Raw genomic sequence first — 18,455 nt, forward strand, 5'->3', positions numbered from 1 at the left:
GTGAGAGGTTCTGGTGTGAATCCTGCTGGGAAATGTCCTGCTGCAAAGTCCTACCCCACCAGGAGTCACTGAGCATCGCAAGGGGCAGGGCTTCCTCACAAATTGGAAATTGCCCCTGTCGGAGCTCATGTCTGACAGCAAGGCCTGAGAGCTGCTCAGGTGTACCACGTCACTCGCATGGTTTTCTGCTCCTCTGGGAATTTCATGGATGGAAACATTATGGAGAAATGGGAATGCACAGCAACAAAAGGCCCCTCAAGTTTTGGTGGTAAAATTGAACATTACCACTTACGATGAATAAACACGGGACAAGTACAAAGAAGCAGGTCAGCTGTTCATAGTATCTTCAGGCCAACTGCAAGGTGCTGGAGCCCTCCTTTGGGTACCCCCGCTGGTTTTATCCCAAATACTCCCGTTTCCTGACACCTCAGCACTGCAGCAGGGTAGATTTTGTTTGCAGCGTGTGCTAGGAGCTGACGGGGCTTTAGCTGTTGGCACCGCAGACTCTCCTTGCTGCTCCCCCAGCAGCTTTCCAGGTGCTTTTCTAAAGATGTTCCTGAAATGATGTGTGCAGTGATCTGGAAAAGCCACATTCACCGTGAGGTTCCCGTCCCTCGAACACGCGGGTCGTGGCTTCTCACGCATGTCTAGGAGGGACAAAGGTATGCTCTGGGAGGGAAGACCCGGCTTTATAAAGCGGGGAGGTGGCCGCAGGGGCCGGGCAGGAGATACCTGCCCAAATACCGCTCCCAGCGCGAGTGGAAGCGAGCTCCTCCGTCCACCCTGTACAGCACGGGCTGAGGTGGACGCCGGAGCCCTTGTTGGTGCCTGAGAGGTGCTTCTTCCCCGTGCTGTCATCCCCCTGCCCACTGACGGATTCGAAGTATGTCAGGTCTCCTTCTATTCTCTGTGCCAAGTCCCCAAAGTCCCCAGGGTACAGAGAGGGAGAGAAGCCGAAGTAAAGCTGGTGGACTGGACGTGTCTGAGCATCTCTGCATCACCCAGTAGGAAAAACCCTTTTCCCTGCTGTTCCCCACCTAAAAAGAGGTATCTTTGTAGGGATTAAAGAGTCACGAGCACTTTATTAGGGTAGGGGCTCTCACTTCGCAAGGGGTCCTTAGGCAAGAGGCACCAGGCCACGTGTGGGCTGAGGTTGAAAATTCTGCGATTTTATGACAGAACCAGGAGTTTGCCGTGCCTCAGATTTACGGTGTTGGAAAAAGCTGTGACTTCTGGCAAAGGTTAATCAAAATGTATTATACTACTTCAAGTGTTCGCTATAATTAATAAAGAATGCCTAATGAATCTAGCTCTCGAAAAGCGTTCGAGCATGCAGTGTGTTCCTTGCAAGTCAGATTACAGGAATGATTGTGTTATCTGCAAGACCATGGAGTGATGCAAATTAAAAAGTTGGAAATGCTTTGTAATGACTGAAACGTCTATATTGGGAGTTTTCCCTCTTACTGTATTATCTTAAAATTCTGCTTGTTCTAATGTTTCTACAGCACTAAGGGGTAAAGAAAGGGGAAGAGTTTTGGTTAAATTTCTCACCAATGTCTCAGCGGATAGATGGCTTAGTAAAATTTATTTTGATGTAATGACAAAGTCCATAGCCTATTTGTTTCCCAGAGAACAGGCAGATCTGTTCTTTGTCTTTCCCTTAAATGTAGCTGTAAATGAGTGATCACACGGCTGAGATTTCTGCTTGGCCGAGGGAATCGGACTACATTGAGATGCTCTGTTTTCTCTCATTTTCTACCAAAAGTTTATCTGCAGTCAAGTGGCTGTTCTCAGGCTCCAGCTTTATTTCTTACCCTTCTAGCTCAGGTGCATTTTGTAAATGCCAAGTTTCACCTTGTCTATCAAAATGGAAACTTCTGATAACATCTCCTAAAGATGTCCGTAATGATTCGATGGCTTGGCCATCTTCACACCAGCTCAGGATAAACTGAGGGAAAACCAAGCAGTCCCCACGGCTTCTCCAGAAAACTTTCTGATTCTTACCAGCATTAAAAATACCGACAATTAACGCTCTTCCTGCAGGACTTTGGCTGTCATGAGATTTATTTTCTCACAGGTGGGTTGCCCGAGCCTTTTTGCCCCCATCCCGCTGCTGTGGTCCCCGGCAAGCATTTATGCCGGTTCCGCTCCTCCTACAGCAAATGTAGATACATCGATTTATCACTAGCAACCAGTGCAAGCCCCTGGGGATACGATAAACAGCTATGCAAACCTCTCATAGAAAGATGCTCTGTTATCCCCATAGAGGAGACGGATGCAGTAGAAAAAAAAATAAATTCCCGTGAAAGTGTTAATTTTCCCCTCCCTTAAATGTGACCGTAAGAAGTCACCTGTTGGTGAGGCTTCCTGGTGGGTTAATAAAAAGTACATATAGTGGTTTTCCAGGGTCAAACCCGGACAGAAGGGGATACAAGCGGGGTGTAGCGGGTTATTTCCCTGGCCAAAGCTGGAACCCAAGGGGCAGGAGCGGGGTCCCTGCATGTCCCCCGGGCACATCCCACCCTGCTCCGGCGCACCCAGGGAAGCGGGTACCGCGTTCACCCAGCCTTGTGCAACCCGGGGGGGGCTCGAAAAGCGGTCTAAATGGGAAGTTTTAGCCCAGCTGCCAGGCAAAAACCTGCAAGGATGGGCCACGGGGTGTTCGCTTCATCCCCAGCTCCGCGGGATGGAGCCTCCTTCTCCGGTGAAGCCCGGCCGCCCCCCAACCCCTCCCCGTGCCGGCGGGACCCCGCGACTCGAAGACGGGAGGCATTTCTTTTTTTTTTTTTTTTTTTTTTACCGCGAAGGAAATAAGAAAGCCCAGACCTGTTGCCATCAGAGCACGTTTTACTTCGGACACCCCGCGGGTCGGGACGGGCGGCCCACGCCGGGAGCCCCCCCCGCACGTCTCACCCGCCGCCGGGGTCTCTCGGGGTTCGTTTGCTGTTGCTTTTTTTTTTTTTAGGGAGAGAAGAAAAACACAAAAAACAAGAAACAAGGTCTGTGTAAAGGAGGAGCGGCCGTGGTGCGGTCAGAGGCCGGAGCGGCCGTCGGGTCCCCCGCCGCCGGGGCGGTCAGTAGGGTCCCACCACCACCGCCTCCACCTCCTTGGACGGCCGGCGGTCCTTGACCAGAAAGTTGATCATCCCCTCGGACTTGATGAGGAGGTTGCAGCCGAGGAAGAAGATGCCGAAGACGACGGTGAGGGCGAGGACGCACATGACGGCGATCTGCACCACCCGCATGATGTACAGGCTCCGCTCGTCCTCCGCCGTCCCTCCTCCGCCGCCGCCGCCGCCGCCGCCGCCGTCGGTCACCACCGAGGCGGCGGTGCAGCAACGCAGCGCCCGCTCCAGCTCCAACGCCGCTTTCCCGGTCCCCGCCAACAGCCCCGCCGCCGCCGTTCCTCCTCCTCCACCTCCTCCTCCTCCTCCTCCTCCTCCTCCCGCCGCCGCCGAGCCGTTCATCCCGCCGACCGGCCTCCCCGACGCCGCCTCCGCCTCATGCAGGCGGTACGGATCGTACCGAACCCAGCCGTCCCCAGGTTTTTTTTGAACCCGCTGCTCCGCGCCGGCGGAATTCCTCCCCGGCTCACCCTCCGTCTGTCCTCCCCCGCTCCGCCCGCCGCTTTACCCCGCCGCTCCGCTCCGCTCCGCTCCGCCCCGCCGCGCCCGGGCGGGGAGCGGGGCCGGGGCGGGGGGGGAGAAGGAGGAGGAGGGATGGAGGGAGGGGAGGGAGTTTGGGAGAGCTGGGGGGGCTGGGATTTGGGAGGGGGATGCGGGGAGGGGGGGGTGTCGAGGGAGAAAGTGGGGTGGGGGAGTTTCGGGGGGGGGGAATGGGGGTTGGAGCGCTAGGTTGGGCGAGGAGGGTGTTGTGAGTGGGTTTTGGGGAGCGGGGGGGGTGTAAGGGAGCAGTTGGGAGGGCACCGTGTCAGGGGGTTTCGGGCGGGGGCTTTTGGCAAACGGGTCTTGGGGATGGGGCTTTTGCGAAGGGAGCAAGGTCGGAGGGGCGGATTGCTAGGGAGTGGGGTCTTGGAGTGTTTCTAGGGGAATCAGACTGTCAGAGATCACATTTTGGGGGAGCAGGATCCTCCAAGTGAGTTTTTTAAAGGAGCACGTTTGCAGGGAGTGGGGTCTGGGGAGTGGGTTTTGGGAAACCTCTTTTGGAGGAGGAGGTTTCTGCAGCCGGGGGGTGCAGTGCCGCTCCCTGGGGCTGTAGAAGGAGCCAGCCCAGCCCTTGGGGGATCTGTGGGCTCAGCTGGTTGAACCTCACCCTCCCCAAACACCCCCTCCCGGTCTGTTTTAATCGAAGGTGCAAGCCACTCCACAACCCAAGGAATTTTTTTCGGAGCCGTGCCTCCCCCCGTGCTGCTGGAGGCCATGGTGCCCAGGAGAGGTGACAACAGGAGCGGTTGGCACCCCAGCGTGGCGCTGGGGCTGCGCTCAGTGGGGGTACGCAGGCTGGGGACCTCTGCACCCCACTGCCCAGCCATGGGGACGCACCTGAGCACCCCGAGGACCGAAGCTGCTTCCCCAGAGGCACCCAAGTGCCCGGGGATGGTGGTGGTGGGCTGTCGTGCCCCCCTCAGCAGTTGTTCAGGGGAGGGCCCAGCCCTGACGCTGCTGGTGGGACCACTTTCCCAATTTACAGTTTGGGGGATAAATGGAGGGTGGCAGCAGCTCCCGACCGTGGTTTGGGTGTGCGTCTGTCCGTGCCGGGGCGGTGATGGGCAGGATGGTCACGCCGGTGCCTCCGGCCGAGCGATGACTTGGGATATTTCCAACTGGAGGATGTGGATGCAGGCACAGCTCGGAGCTGTGAGCGAGCGGCAGGCAGCTGCTGCCGTTGTTAACCCTGCCCTCTCTTTGCTTGAATGGAGATTTAATTATCACAAAGAGCCAGAGGAATCTGCGTGCCGGGGGCTGCGAGCAAACACTACCCACAGCAGGGTGGTGGGCGATGGGCGCACAGCACCTTACACTATCCAGGGCTGGTCCTCACGGGAATAAACTAGTTGGGGAGGCTGAGGCCAGGCAGGGAGAAACGATGTTTTCTGAACCCCCTGCAGCTAATTTGTCTTAGTCTGGCAGCTATTTCGTTAAGTGACACCATCATCCAGAGCCCAGATGTAACCCCTTACCCATGTCCTGGTCTTGAGGCACCCCGTTCCTCGGGCGCAGGGCTTTGGGGGTGATGGTCCCCACGCGGGGTCCCCTCCCTGCAGAGCCCAGCGTGGCTGGTGTAGCCTTCTGCCGAGAGCAGCCCACCTACGAGGCCGTGCTGGATGAGCTTTGCTGCCTTATCAGATGGGACACGACGGGAACATTTTGTTTTTACTGTTGGAGGAAGAAGATAGTATTAATTCTAATTAGCCACGGGAGTGCTGGCAGTTACTTTAGCCAGAGGAAAATGCTGGAAGAGATGTTCAAACTCCGCATGACTCCTCTTTGCGGCGCGTGGTTTCTCTGCCTGCTCGACTTGCTGTGCAAAGCAGCTGCCGGTAGCGGCGAGCGTGTGGGTCGGGGTCTGCCCCTCGCGCTCCTGTCCATTTACCAGCTCTTGGCACCTCTCGGCAAGAGTTAGGAAAATGGATCCCATCCCTGTGTTATGTCAGGAAAGTGGATCCCATCCCTAAGTTATGTCAGGGAAGTCCTGCATATGCTTTCAGCTATGAAAAGCTAGTGGCCAAGAGTAAGGAGAGCTGGATCCGTGTTCCCAGTTGTGCTCTCTGGATCACTAGCAAGTTTTCTGTGAATTAACCATTTGCAAACCCGAAATTTAAAGCGCTTTGGAAATGTTTTCTAACGAGTCTCATAGTGCCCTGAGGCAGCAGCAGCATTAGACCCATCTTAGAGACGGGGAAATGGCAGCATAATGGTACTGGTTGTGTCAAAACCAGTAAAAAAGAAACTGTGGAGAGCAGGATCTCTGCTCACGTACGTGGTGACTTTTAACATTGAGATTTCATCTTTATTAGTTTTCTGTGATAAGGAAACAATATAAAGAGTAAGCCTTGGCCTGAGCAGGCAAAACTGCATGTTTTTCATACCTCCCCACTGCAATGTAACAGCAGGATGGAGGCAAGATGTGCAATTTAACCTCTTAAACTCCCTGCCATTGTTTTTGTTGGTTTCATCCTTATGATTTGCAAACTGGAATCGGATTAGCCTTGAAGAGTAAGGTGTATTTCATCTTGCCCAGTGAAAAAAGTTGCTAAAAGCTTTGGGGGTACAGAGTTCAGCCTGTGCAGTCTCAGGTGGATGCGGAGGACTTCCATGTAAAGGCTCAGGGAAGGGATGGCCCTTCGCCCCTCCTCCAGGTTTGTAGATAATTGGAGGCAGGAAGAAATAGTAGGTGCTTTAAAGAGTATTTTGCGGAGCAACAAGATGGAAAACAATGTTCTCATTTACAATGTTTTGATGTGAAAAAAAAAAAACCATCTAGGAAAAGAAGGGGGAGAAAACCACACCTCCTTTTGGCAGTGCTCTGTACAAACGGACAGATTTGGTCCAGGATCACCTGTAAGAAGCGACACGGTTGTGACCTGTGGTGCTTGGGGCTGGAGGAGGTGGTGGAGTCCAGCACCCCGGGTGGGATTTGTGGGATCTGTGTGGCAGCCGGAGAGAAACCAGCCCCCCCAGGCGATGTTTCTGCTCTTCTCCTCCCTGCTCCGGCAAGGTGCCGTCGCCCATGGAGGGCACTACCGACGCGGTGCCCCTCACGCCCTGAGCCGGGGCATCTCCGTCCACCCAAAGCATCGCTGCTCACCCGCAGGACTGTTACACCTTCTCGGGGCACAGCAGATTTTTGGGGACCAGGGCTGTGGTGGGGGGGTCGAGGGGCACCCCAGGCTCAACTGTGGGGCAGCCCCCAGCCCTGTGGGCGACTGATAGGACGAGGGGTAACGGCTTCGAACTGGAAGAGGGCAGGTTTAGATTGGGTGTGAGGAAGAAGCTCTTCGCTGTGAGGAACAACTGGGACAGGTTTCCCAGAGCGGTTGCAGATGCCCCATCCCTGGAAGCGTTCAGGCTGGATGGGGCTTTGAGCAACCTGGTCCAGCGGAAGGTGTCCCTGCCCATGGCGGTGGGGCTGGAAGCAGATAATCCTTAAAGTCCCCTTCCAACCCAACCCACCCGAGGCTTCTCTGATGCCGTGATTAGGGTCGGGGATGGAAGCGTCTCGGGATGGGGATAGGGACGCGTGTTTTGGATCCGTCGGGTGGGCAGCAGCTTTCCCTCAGGAGTGAGGGATCCAGCCCGGCCGAGGAGTCCTGCGGGGCTCCAGCTGAACCCCAGCACCCACGGCCACCGGCAGGACCCCCGGCGAGGCCGGCTCCCTGCTCTGCCCGCACCCGCCTCAGGACCCCCGCGGGAGCAGGGGCGGGGGGTGCCCCGAAAACGCAGCCCAGGCCTCGTCGCTGCCCCTGCGAGCCCCGAACTGGGCGTCAGACTGACTAAGGGCTCCGTCCTTCCTCATCGTCACCCCCCCCGGCCCCAAGGCAGACCCTCCCCGGCGGAGCGGTGAGCGGCCGTTCAGCTTCAGCGCCGGCCGGGCTGAGGGAAAAGGCGGCGCCGCCGCCATTACAGGTCGCGCAGTGACACCTAGTGTGAGCGGGAGGGCGGCGCGGCGGGGGCCGGTGTGGGCACGGACAGACCGACACGGGCAGAACGACACGACACGGACAGACTGACACGGGCAGACGGACACGGGCAGCCGGACGGGACCGGTCCGCGCAGCCCCTTTCTCCCGCCTTTTCTCCTGTAGAAGGGCAGGAGCCCGACTTGTAGCCTGAGGGGAGCGCCTACCTCGGGCTTGGCTGGTGGCCGCCAAAACTCCCCTCACCGTTTCCTTTCAGCTTCCCGGCACTGACCGAACAAGGCGTGATACTGGACTTAAAGCTAACACAGGAGAAAAAAAAAAAAAAAAAAACCACCAGAGAAGGCAAATGCAGGTGGCCTCTTCAACACCATAATGTTTGAGGGGGGTGCGAGGTGAAGTGGGTACTCGCCGTCAAGTTTAACTCGCTCAGCTGGAGGGTTTCAGAAAGTCCTCGTAGCCACGCAGGTTGTGAGGAGAGGTGTCCCCGGCCACGCGTGGGGTTTTACTTCTCGCCTTTTCCCTTGGCATCAACAACTCTCCCGAGGTGCTGGCAGAGCGGCGGAGGGTGAGGGCTCGGCCATGCCCCGTAGGGCAACATGAGGTGAAGTGAGCCGGCATTTATGCTCTGAGCTTAACAGATGAGTTTCAGGAGAGACGGTGGCTGTCTTGTCTTCTTCTGTTCTTGTTTCATGCACTTCATCTTCAGATGCATCCTTACTCAGGATCTTGGTTGTGATGAATGTTGCGTGACCGTGACATTTTATTCTCTGGCTGCCGAGACATTTTATTCTCTTGCTGCAGCCCAGCTGGTGGGGTGTCCCACTGAGTGGGGTGCAGCCGATACCAACACTGCATTTTGTCATCACTCGACACTCATGAAAGTTTCCCCGAGCTTGTGACACAGCCAGCACCAAGCTCTCCCGAGACAAGCGCCTGCAAAGAGCCCCTACGTACCGGTCCTCAAGGTGCCAATGCAGCGCAGGGTGCCTTCTCGTCTCTGGGTAATTAATGTAGGTGTGCATCCTGCTTTTTGCAGGTAACACCGAGGAACCACCACATGCAATCTCAAAGGGCTGCCCGGGCCCCTCCACAACCATGGGTATTCACATCATTCCTTATGAGCAAGCTTTTCCGTGCCTGACAGTGCGTATCAGTGCTAACCTCCCAGGGTGAGCGGCATGGGAACCCCCCCAAGGAGGCTCACAGCGTGGCTCTTCTTCAGGAGTTTCCAGGAGGGGAAAAATACTTAATTTGTTCTGATGCTTCTTTGGAGAGTCAGCGCAGGGAAGTGATGGGGAAGGCAGGGGCACTCCTGTGTGGGGCTGTCGTTAGCCGAGGCACTGGCTCTGCAGGGAGGGATGCTGGAGGAGAGGTGACTGCTCCTCTGCAGAAGGGAGCTCCGGCTCAGCTGGGGGCAGGGGTGCTTCTGCATCCCCAGCTTGGGGACCACTGAGGACCACCAAGGAGCCCAGCCTGTTTTCCAGGTCATAGTAGGCTTAGGGTACACCGGCACAGCTGAGATTCTCGGTTAGATGGGTTAAATGTCACTGTGGCTTCCCCTGCACCAAAAAAACAATTTGGAGGTTGGTCACTATCCAGGCCAGCAGGTTGTGTTTATCTTGGTCTAACTCTGTACAGCTGGGACTTGACTTGACAGAACCACGTGCGTATGGATACTGGAGGTAGTATATGCCTTGTTTATTAGCATAAAGTTTTAGGGTAGGGGAAGAGAAGATTTGGGGCCATGTGGGGGAGAAGGCGGGAGGGACTTGGGGACAGTCCTGTATCCTGCCCAAAGACCATGGTTCGATGGGGCTGAAAAATCACAGGACAGTTTGGATGTTAAATGTTGTATGTGTAATCCAGTTGAAACCTCCCTGAAGTAAATGGGAGACTCCAGTTTCTGCCCTGTATTTTGGAGAAGGTTCTCAGTCCTTTCCTCTTGCTGCAAGAGTTCTCATGCAAATGTGTGATCCAAAGCTTGTTGTAAAAAAAGATGATAAATTTTGTGCTGTAGACAGTCCTGCTTTTATCTGGGCCATTTTCCTCTGTAGGTGCTGATCAGAGCTGCAGTCACCTGGGTTAATCATTTGTTTGTAAGCTGTTGAACACTATGGGGGGCGTTAGTTCTCCCTCCCCGGATATAACGTTGTTTCACAGTGCTTGCTGTGGGATGCTTTGGTCCCCACTCACCGCAATACCTAAGGACACCTAATGCACTTGTAATAATCATCTGCTGTAGGAAACTTAGCTTCGCGAGCCCTCCTCACTCCCTTTCTGCCCGCCCTGTGCCTCACTGGGTTTCATAACTCCAATTATCACTATTTCAAAAAATCTATTTTAAAAATAGACTAAAAATAAAATTTAATGCTTTTGTGATTGGGATAAGCAGGGTGCAATTTGGTACTTAAGAGAAACTTGCCTTGGCTCCCACAGGGAGCATCAGTAGCAGGGAGGAAAGGTGGGAAAATGGCCAGGTACCTGCCTGCAGCCTGCTTGCAACCAGCATGCTTCGCCTCGGGAATTACAGTGCCTAATAAATACTTGGGGATCTCCCCAGGGAAATTTTAGAAAACTACAGGTTTGGGGTTTTTGCTCTGCCCCCCCCCCCCCCCCCCCCAATTTTCACTTTGCTTATTATCTTAATTTGTTCTATTTTGATCAAGGCAATGAAAACAAGATTCAATCTTTTAAACTACTTTATCCGAGGAAGTGAGAAATTGTGTATTTATAAAACATGCCAGTCAACGGATGTATGAAACACACTCTGTTCCATTCCGGGTGTATTCCACTGGTAATTAGCTATAAATACACTCTCATTTGGTGACTGATTTTAAGTATATTTATTCTACTTAGATGTGGAAAAATTTTCATGTTGATCAGCTCCCCTGAGGCCTTCATCAGGCGAGCTTAATAAAGAGAACAGACAGGTGCCTTTTATGAGCTTTTTTTTTAATTTTAAGAAAGGCTTGTAACAGTACCTCTTTCATCCCGGTCTCCAGCTGGGAACCCATGCCGTCAGCAGAACTAATATCTCACAACAGGATCCTCCGGGCTTCGGAGTATAAATATTCACAATTTCGTTCTCCTCCATTTTGTTATAAAAAGTGCAATAACCGATAATGGAAGCGTGGAAAATAATCCCATAAATTTGCAGGGTTTGATTCAGTTTGCAGTGAGGATGATACAAACGGGTACGACTGTTGAAAGAAAATGGAGGTACACTGAAGACAGACTGATGTAGAATAGGATAGAGAGTAGAGTTTTTTCAGTTGGAAGTGACCTGCAACGATCATCTCATCCAACTCCCTGATCAGTTCAGGGCTGACCAAAAGTTAAAGCATGTTGTTAAGGACATTGTCCAAATGCCCCTTAAACACTGACAGGCTTGTGGCATCGACCACCTCTCCAGAAAGCCTGTTCCAGTGTTTGACCACCCTCTTGGTACAGAAATGCTTCCTCCTGTCCAGACTGAACATCCCTGGCGCAGCTTTGAACCGTTCCCACGCGTACCGGCTGGGCTCTAGGATACAGGATGGTGGGTCTCTTTTACAGAGTCTAAAATCCAGAGTGTGCAGATGTGCAAGTGCAGCTGCTATGGGCTCCTGCGGGGGTTTGCTGGGGTGCAGCATCCCCGAGGGATGCATGCTTTTTAGGAGCGCTCCCTGAAATGGCCGAAGCCTGGCGTCGGAGTGCAGGGATGCTGGCAGCATTGCCGCCAGGTCCGGCTTTGGGCTGGCCTCCAGCAACGGCAGCGGAGAAGTGGCTTCTGCCTTCCCGCTGCTCTCCCATCCTCGAGGCTCACATTTGCCAGCTCCTCCTTCCCTGCCGCTGGACCAGACAGCTGATGAAGACATCCCAGCCGTGGCGAAGCAGTGGTTTGTCTCCTCGAGGTGCTCACTGTCATTTTCCTGTAAGGATTATTAGCTCCTTTACGTCTGTGGGCGCTGCTTGACAGGGCTGTCACAGCACCTGGCCAGGTGCGCTGCAAAGCATAATTTGTTCCTAAAAGATTGCAATTATGTAAATTAATATATTGACTTATTTTTCACTGAATAAAGTCAACAGGCTCCGTACTCACTCTCAACTATCTTGGCATGTAATTTGGCTGCCCACAGGGATGGAGGTAATTAGTGAGAAAGAGGGAGACAGCTGTAAAAATTGGATATGGACATGACACAAAGAAATACATCTTCACGTTACAAAAGTACTCTTCCGTATGAACCCTGGGGGAAGTGCGTATTAATGCCTTCCCCAGTGTGCTGCCGGCTTTCTGTGCCCTCTGTGGACTTAAAAATCAGTTTCAGGGAGCCACCACTTGCGGTGGGAGCCTGCCATGCTGTTGGGTTTGTGTAAAACATCTGACACGATGTGCCGTGCCGTGTCGCTGCGGCGTGAACCTTGCGTAGTGTCAAAGGCGGCTGTGAGAGTGGCTCTGCGTGGAGAGCGAGCTGCTGAAAGCCCTTGGGTGTCTGCTGCTCCCCTTGCAAAAACACCTACCGAGGCTAGGGAAGGCTTGCTTTGGCATTCCTGGTGGAGCAAATTTCAAGGGCCCGTGTCTTGTACCGTCAGGAGGAGAGGGTGGTGGCATGGGCAGGGTATGCTGCTGAGATACCTTCACCTTGCACAGGCGCAGCTCTTTCTCACGTCCCATATAGGCTCGTTGTCATCACAGATTGCTTTGGAAAAAAAGCATTAGGCACCTGAATAAATATTTAAACAAACCCAGGCCACAAAAACCAATACAGATTGGAGCTGGACTGGTGGAGACATCTCCTCTACAAGGCAAAGTACTCCAGTGCTGGGGCTTGGCTAAAGGAGACCTTGAATGGAGGCAGTCCAGACTTGTGGCAGAAGCCCCTGAGATGCCTTTTCTTTTTCCAAAGGCTGGGCACGAGCATGAGGAAGGCTAAAACTCAAGAGACTGAGTGCAATCATGTGCTTCCAAATCCCCAGTAGACAGTACGGGGCTGTGGAGCTGACATTGTCCCGGGCAGCTGAGCACAAGGGGATGGAGACCCACCATCTGACTGATGGATCCATGGGACTTCAGCGGGTCTTAGAGCAGACCCTACCCAGCACTTCCCTGTTCATTAATAGTTGCTTTAAGATGCTGTGCACTTCAGCAGTGGCTTTCTCGTCTGGGATGCTGGCTCTTGGTCAGCAAAGGCATTTAAAACATTTCCTTAAAACACAGCTTTTGAAGACTCCTCAACAGGCACAGCAGTGCTGCTCCTTCAGGTGCGAGGCCTGTAAGGAAGAGTTTACAAATGATATTTTAATTAAACTGTTATTAGCATTTAAATGGGAAGACTTCAACCACATTTTTAATAAAATTATTTCTGAAAGGGAGCTTAAAGTAAGGACTCCAAAATTATTTTAAATTAAACCAGTTTCCTCAAACTCAAACAGGAAAACCTTTGGCTAATTAGGGAGTTGAATAAAATGAAATCCAGGAACGCTAATATAAGAATTAAGAAGGAGAAAATTGTATTTCTTTGGGTCAAATGAGTTAATTATTTTTAGCTATATCATTGCTGGGTGTGGGCATCACTATGGCCCGGCAGAGCCAGTTGGTTCCTGTGCTGGGGACTGCACAGGTTGGAGCAAATCGGTGCAGAAAACGGCCAGTGCCGCTCAGGGGGGAAATACAGTTTCTTCAGCGAAATCTTTGCTGAAAATATGGAGCTGAGCTACTCAGGGCAGGACAACCACCTGCTGCTGCTGCTGTATTCTGGGAAACTTTGTGCTTTCAATGACATGAGGCTGCACCAAGAGCGGTGCACGCTAATTAATTTTTTCTTTTAATCCAGATGGAAACAGCAGAGCAAGACTCAGGTTTCTGGCCAAGAGCCTCAATCGAATACGCAGAAATATTTTTCAAGAAGACTTGGCTGGCAGCAGCACCAGCATTAATTGCCTTTGCGAACGCTGCGGGGCCCAAGCAGGGCAGCGGCGGCAGCAGGGATGGCTGGTAGCCGCGCGGACCCCCCTCCGCAGCATCCTCCTGCCCACCCTGGGCTGCTGGCTGGCACCAGCCTCCATCCCTGGGGATGTGCCGTCAGGTGCTTATGGCACGTCGTTTAGTTCAGCACTTTTGCCACAGCTGGAACCTCGCAGACACAGGCGCTGTATTTTTCTGGAGATAATATCCCGCGTTGCAGCAGCGGATCTTGCCTGTGGTATTAAGAATGACAAGCAGATCTATCGCACAGCTGTTAGCAGATGGCACTTTCCAACGCCCCTGGTGTCGGATAACTTCAGAGGTTGCTTTCCTTAAAACCATACTTGTCTCAGTGTTGCTTTTTACCAAAAAACTATATTAGCATGATTTAAGTTAATTTTAATACCAGGTTTCAATTACACCTTTATTATAAGGATTCATTATTTTCCTGTACTTGTTTGCACTCCGACGTGTTTAATTTCCGTGCAAACCTCAAGTGTGCGATACCTAAATGCAGGAGGGATCCCTGGGAATGAAAACTGGTCCCTGAATGTGATCTTCCCTCTGACAGTGTAATGAATACAATGCAAATCAGGCTTTCCGTTTTAAGGATATGATGCTAAGTTTTTTTAGGTGATTGTGGTAGACTAAGAATGAAACAAATTTTGGAGAAGGAGTTAATTCTATTTAAGGGAAGATATCTGCCAATGTTAATCAACAATCTTTTTAAAGTTAGCTTTATCAGTTTGGTACTTACAAATTTCTGTACAATGCATCAGACTGTACGGTCTGACAGAATCTGATGATATGCAACCAATATTTTATTTAATATTTTAAGCCTCCCCAAATGCCTTAGATCATGGGATAATGTAGCAAAACTCTGGTCTACCTTCATAGGGTAGCATCTGATAGCATTTTTTATAAAGGGCAAATAAAAAAAAAGCCCATTATTCTGCCTACAGCCATCACACTGCTTTTCCTATAGAACGGTCCTCATTCACTTTGTAAATGTATAAGCAATGAGATAATTTTTTAATGTTAATAGGATGAAGTGATCCCTTGCTTTGGGAGGTGTGAATGAAGTAAATGGTGCCAGCTGCCAGGGATCAGCCCTTCCCACCTGCTGGTCATCAGGACAGGGTGCCCTGGCATTGCATCTCCCCGCCCGGGGCTGGAGAAGGGGGAAAGTGAGGGACAAGCGGGTGGAATGATGTTGGTCCCTGGCTTATATATATATAACAGAGCTCTGAGTTAGGACTATGTTTGTTGTTTTTCCCAGAGATATTGGGGAAGAGGTCTTGCTCCTGGAAGTACAATGTGAAATTAAAGGTATGATGTATATTTTTTTTTAATTAATTTATTTTTTGAATGAGGGCAGCAGGGTGGGAGAGGGTCTTTGTGCTTTCAGGTGTCTTCTCTTGCTTCAGAGCAGTTTTGCAGTGCGTGGTCCTGGATGACTCTGCAGGAGGGAACCGGGGTGGGAGCTGGCTGGGTGAGGAGCCCTGTGCCGTGCCTGAGGAACTGCTGGTATTGCCCAGCTACAGGGAAATCTCCTGATTAAGGATATAATTTGCAGCTCTGTGAGCACAGAGGGGTTTGCTCAAGCAGGCAGGACTGCTAGGGAGCATTGGATGGTAGAAAAGATGTAGCAGAAGAGTAACTGCTGAGAGATAGTCGCTGTTTAAGGTGAATCGGTAGCAAAAAGTCTAAATCTTGCTGGTTGCTCGGGTCTGTGTTGGTGGCCCTTGGGCAAATGGGGTGGCAACTGCCAATGCCTCTGGGCCCTAAAACTGCCTCCCCAGGGGAGCTGCATGCTAGGCTCATGCCAGTGTTGAGGGCTAACCCACTGTGTGCGGGAGCTGCCCTCTGCGTCGGCATCAGGAGTAACTTAAGGTGCTTTTTTAAAAAGTAAAAAAAAAGGGGGATGGACGTGAGGGGGGCAACGGAAAGTAAAAAATTAAGTATTGGGCTTTTTGCTCTGGGGTGCATTTTCACTGGTGAGTGTAACTCAGTATCTGCAGGAGGGGAAGGAATTTTTCCAATACCTGTGACCCTGTCTTGCACTTTCTGGGTTTAAATGCCATTTCTAGGTAACATGGAAAAAGCATTTTATGGTGACTGAAGTGTGGAAACTAGGGCTTGCAGAAACCTCTTAACTTCACTGTATCACTGATGCAAACCTGGATCTGTGACTTTGCCTTTCTTTCCCACGCTGCTCTCCACACACATGTACATCTTGTGCTTTTTAAAGAAGTGTTATAATGTGCAAGTAATATTTTATATGTGCTTGAGGTCCTGAGATGAAAAGTACTTGGCTTTAACTTCATTTGAACTGCTGTCATATAAACACCAAGTCAGCGCTCTAGAAAAAAAGGAAGCTTTCTGTGCAGCTCAGCAAGAAAAAAGGTATTTTTGTATGTTTTTTGATCTGTGAACACTATATCCATGTGAAATGACTGAAATATTAAAGCATGAAATTAAAAATCATAACAGTTTAACTTAAAACATTGTATATAGGATTTGTGTGAGATATAGGTTTATTTGCTTTAAAACTCAGAGGTTTTTTTGAAGAACCACACCTCTAATTGTTTTATCTGCTTAGTGCTTCTCTTTTGCTGGAGCTCAGATTCTTCCAGGCGGTGTGGGTGAAGGAGCATCCCCAGGTTTGCTTTGTTTCATAGCAGCATTCATCAGCTACACGTGATGGCAACTCCACTGGCTGTATCTGCTCCTGATACCTTCACTAGGGCTGGGACTGGATTCTGGGGAAACAGTTAATTTTTTTAAAGTGTCTGAGATAATTTTAAGATAATTCCAAATACATCTTTTTTGATTTACAAGGCGATAACTTTATTGGTGACTGTGTAGCTCTCTAGCTTAGCTGTACTCTGTGCCTGCTCATGGTGAGGCTGAAACTCCACTTGGTGTCATGTCAGCAGTAGCTTTGCGATACAAGGGGACAATTGATGTAAAGATTATTTTTCATAAACCCAAGTTCAATTTTGAGTTCCTTAGGCCCTCCTGCTCAGAAGGGAAGACACTCTGCCAAGCCCTCATAGTTCTAAGGCTTCATTTGTCTGATCCAAGTATTTCCACATGAATTTATTGCTCACTAATCGAGACAGCTCTAGGGACTCTGCGACTGCAATATATTTTTGACTGCCTTCATTTTTTGAAACGCACAACTCGCTGCTACAATTTGCAGTGATAACTTCTATTGCCATAGGGTTTTTTTTTAAAAGGAATTTAAGCAATTTGCTGAAGCCAGCCCAAGGTGGTACCTCCCTTGGTCCAGCAGGCAGGGCATGGGGCAGGCAGACTGGCTACGGTGCACCTTGCCGTGGGCTGGGGAATTTTCCGTGTGTGCACTTCCAGGCATGGCTGGGTCCCAGCCCCGTAGATCAGAGCTACTCTGAAAGCTGATTTGAAAAACCTAGTGAAAGATGTGCCTGCCGATGGGGAAATTGCTATTTTTTAACTTAGGCAGGTGTTGATGCAGCAAATACTACTATGTCCTATTGCGGCTGGTGCAGCCAAGTTGGATGTAGCTCAACTTAACACAAGCAGTACTGGGGAGCAGGGAGTCGTGGCTTCCCTCCCCACCGCTGCTCAATCTTGACTGCACCATAATTGGTTTTTCTGAAGAACTGTCTCCTTTGGGCTGTTACCCTTCCCCGTGGGGATGGCACTGGCGTTAGTCTGTGGATACTGTAGTGCCTTACTGGTGATACTGGTGCTAGTGACTGTGTTCGTGCTGGCTTTGAATGTGCTACCTCTTTTCTTCTGCAGACTGCTTAAAATCGAGGCTAGTCTCTGTGCATCTGTACTACTATGCTCTCAGCCTCATAAAAGAGCCCGGCTCAGTGCCAGGGCTGAGTCTGTGGGCACGTCACCTCCCTGTACCATCAAACTGCTCTGCCCTTGTTTTAGCTCGGAGCAAAAGAAAACTCATTTACCAAACACTCATCACTGCAGAGTGCAAAGGCACACAGCACTAACTTGCTAGCAATATGCTTTTGAAGTTCAGGTAAATAATTTCAGAACAAGCATCTTAAAAATGTACTTTCACAGCTCAGAAGAGCCTGGCAGGTATCTGTGTTTTGGGGAGATGGATATTAGCTGGTGAGAAGAGACTTGTGCGTGCACTCCTGTATTTGTACATATATTTGGCTGCACAGATATTTACGGGCTCCTTATATTTTGATTTTTGACTTGAAACTAATTTTTACTCTTGGGCAGTGTTTTTTCCCCCAAAGTGGTAAATCGGTAAGAGAAATGTCTGTTGCCTCTCCCTCACAGAGGGGAATAAAAGCCCAAATCCTGCTTCCATCAGCAACTGCTGCTGCCGTCTCTTACCACCATCCCCTCTTGCTTGACGTCTGCTGTGATGTCTCCACCTGCACGCAGAGATAAACCAGATTCATTTCCACAGTGTCACTGCCATTCGGTTGGGCTTTAGAGAGGCAACATGAGCTGTAATGAGAGTCTACTGTATCCGCAGCGAAGTGTGCAGTTTTGGAGCTCTTCAGAAACGGGGTCATCTGTGCGGGAGAGGAGCCTGCTGGAAGCATCTCCTGTGCCCCTTCCAGCTGTGGCATGGACAGAGATCTTTTTTTTTTTTTTTTTGGAAGGTAACAGCTTTGCCAGCTCGGGTGACTCCCTGCTTGTTTTCCTAGCCTGTTCTTACTGCACCAGCTGCTGGTCAGACTGGAGCACCGATGCTCCGAGCATGGCTCATCCTGCCCAGTGCTGCTGCAACAAGTATTTGCCAGTTCAGCAGCCTGAGGTTTTTCTCCCAGGTTTTTCTGTGTATGTTCTGCTCTGACACCTGGCTGTGTACATCAGACACACCGATCGATTCCCCCCCCCCCACACACACACTCCAAGGTGGACTTACTGGAGTCTGAAAACA

The 18,455-nt window shown here is 51.2% G+C and overlaps 1 protein-coding gene across 1 annotated transcript; it reads right to left on the bottom strand.

Moving 5' to 3' along the window:
* Positions 1-2,810: 2,810 nt before the first annotated feature.
* RPRM (reprimo, TP53 dependent G2 arrest mediator homolog) lies at positions 2,811-3,683 on the bottom strand. The gene has a single exon (XM_075029383.1). It carries the CDS (start codon positions 3,465-3,467, stop codon positions 3,075-3,077), a length of 393 nt encoding a protein of 130 aa, XP_074885484.1. The 5' UTR covers positions 3,468-3,683; the 3' UTR covers positions 2,811-3,074.
* Positions 3,684-18,455: the final 14,772 nt, after the last annotated feature.

Source organism: Buteo buteo, chromosome 5, assembly GCF_964188355.1.
Source record: "Buteo buteo chromosome 5, bButBut1.hap1.1, whole genome shotgun sequence".
Lineage (NCBI taxonomy): Eukaryota > Metazoa > Chordata > Aves > Accipitriformes > Accipitridae > Buteo > Buteo buteo.

Coding starts and splice junctions, on each gene's coding strand:
- RPRM (XM_075029383.1), bottom strand. CDS start 3,467: ATGAACGGCTCGGCGGCGGCGGGAGGAGGAGGAGGAGGAGGAGGAGGA.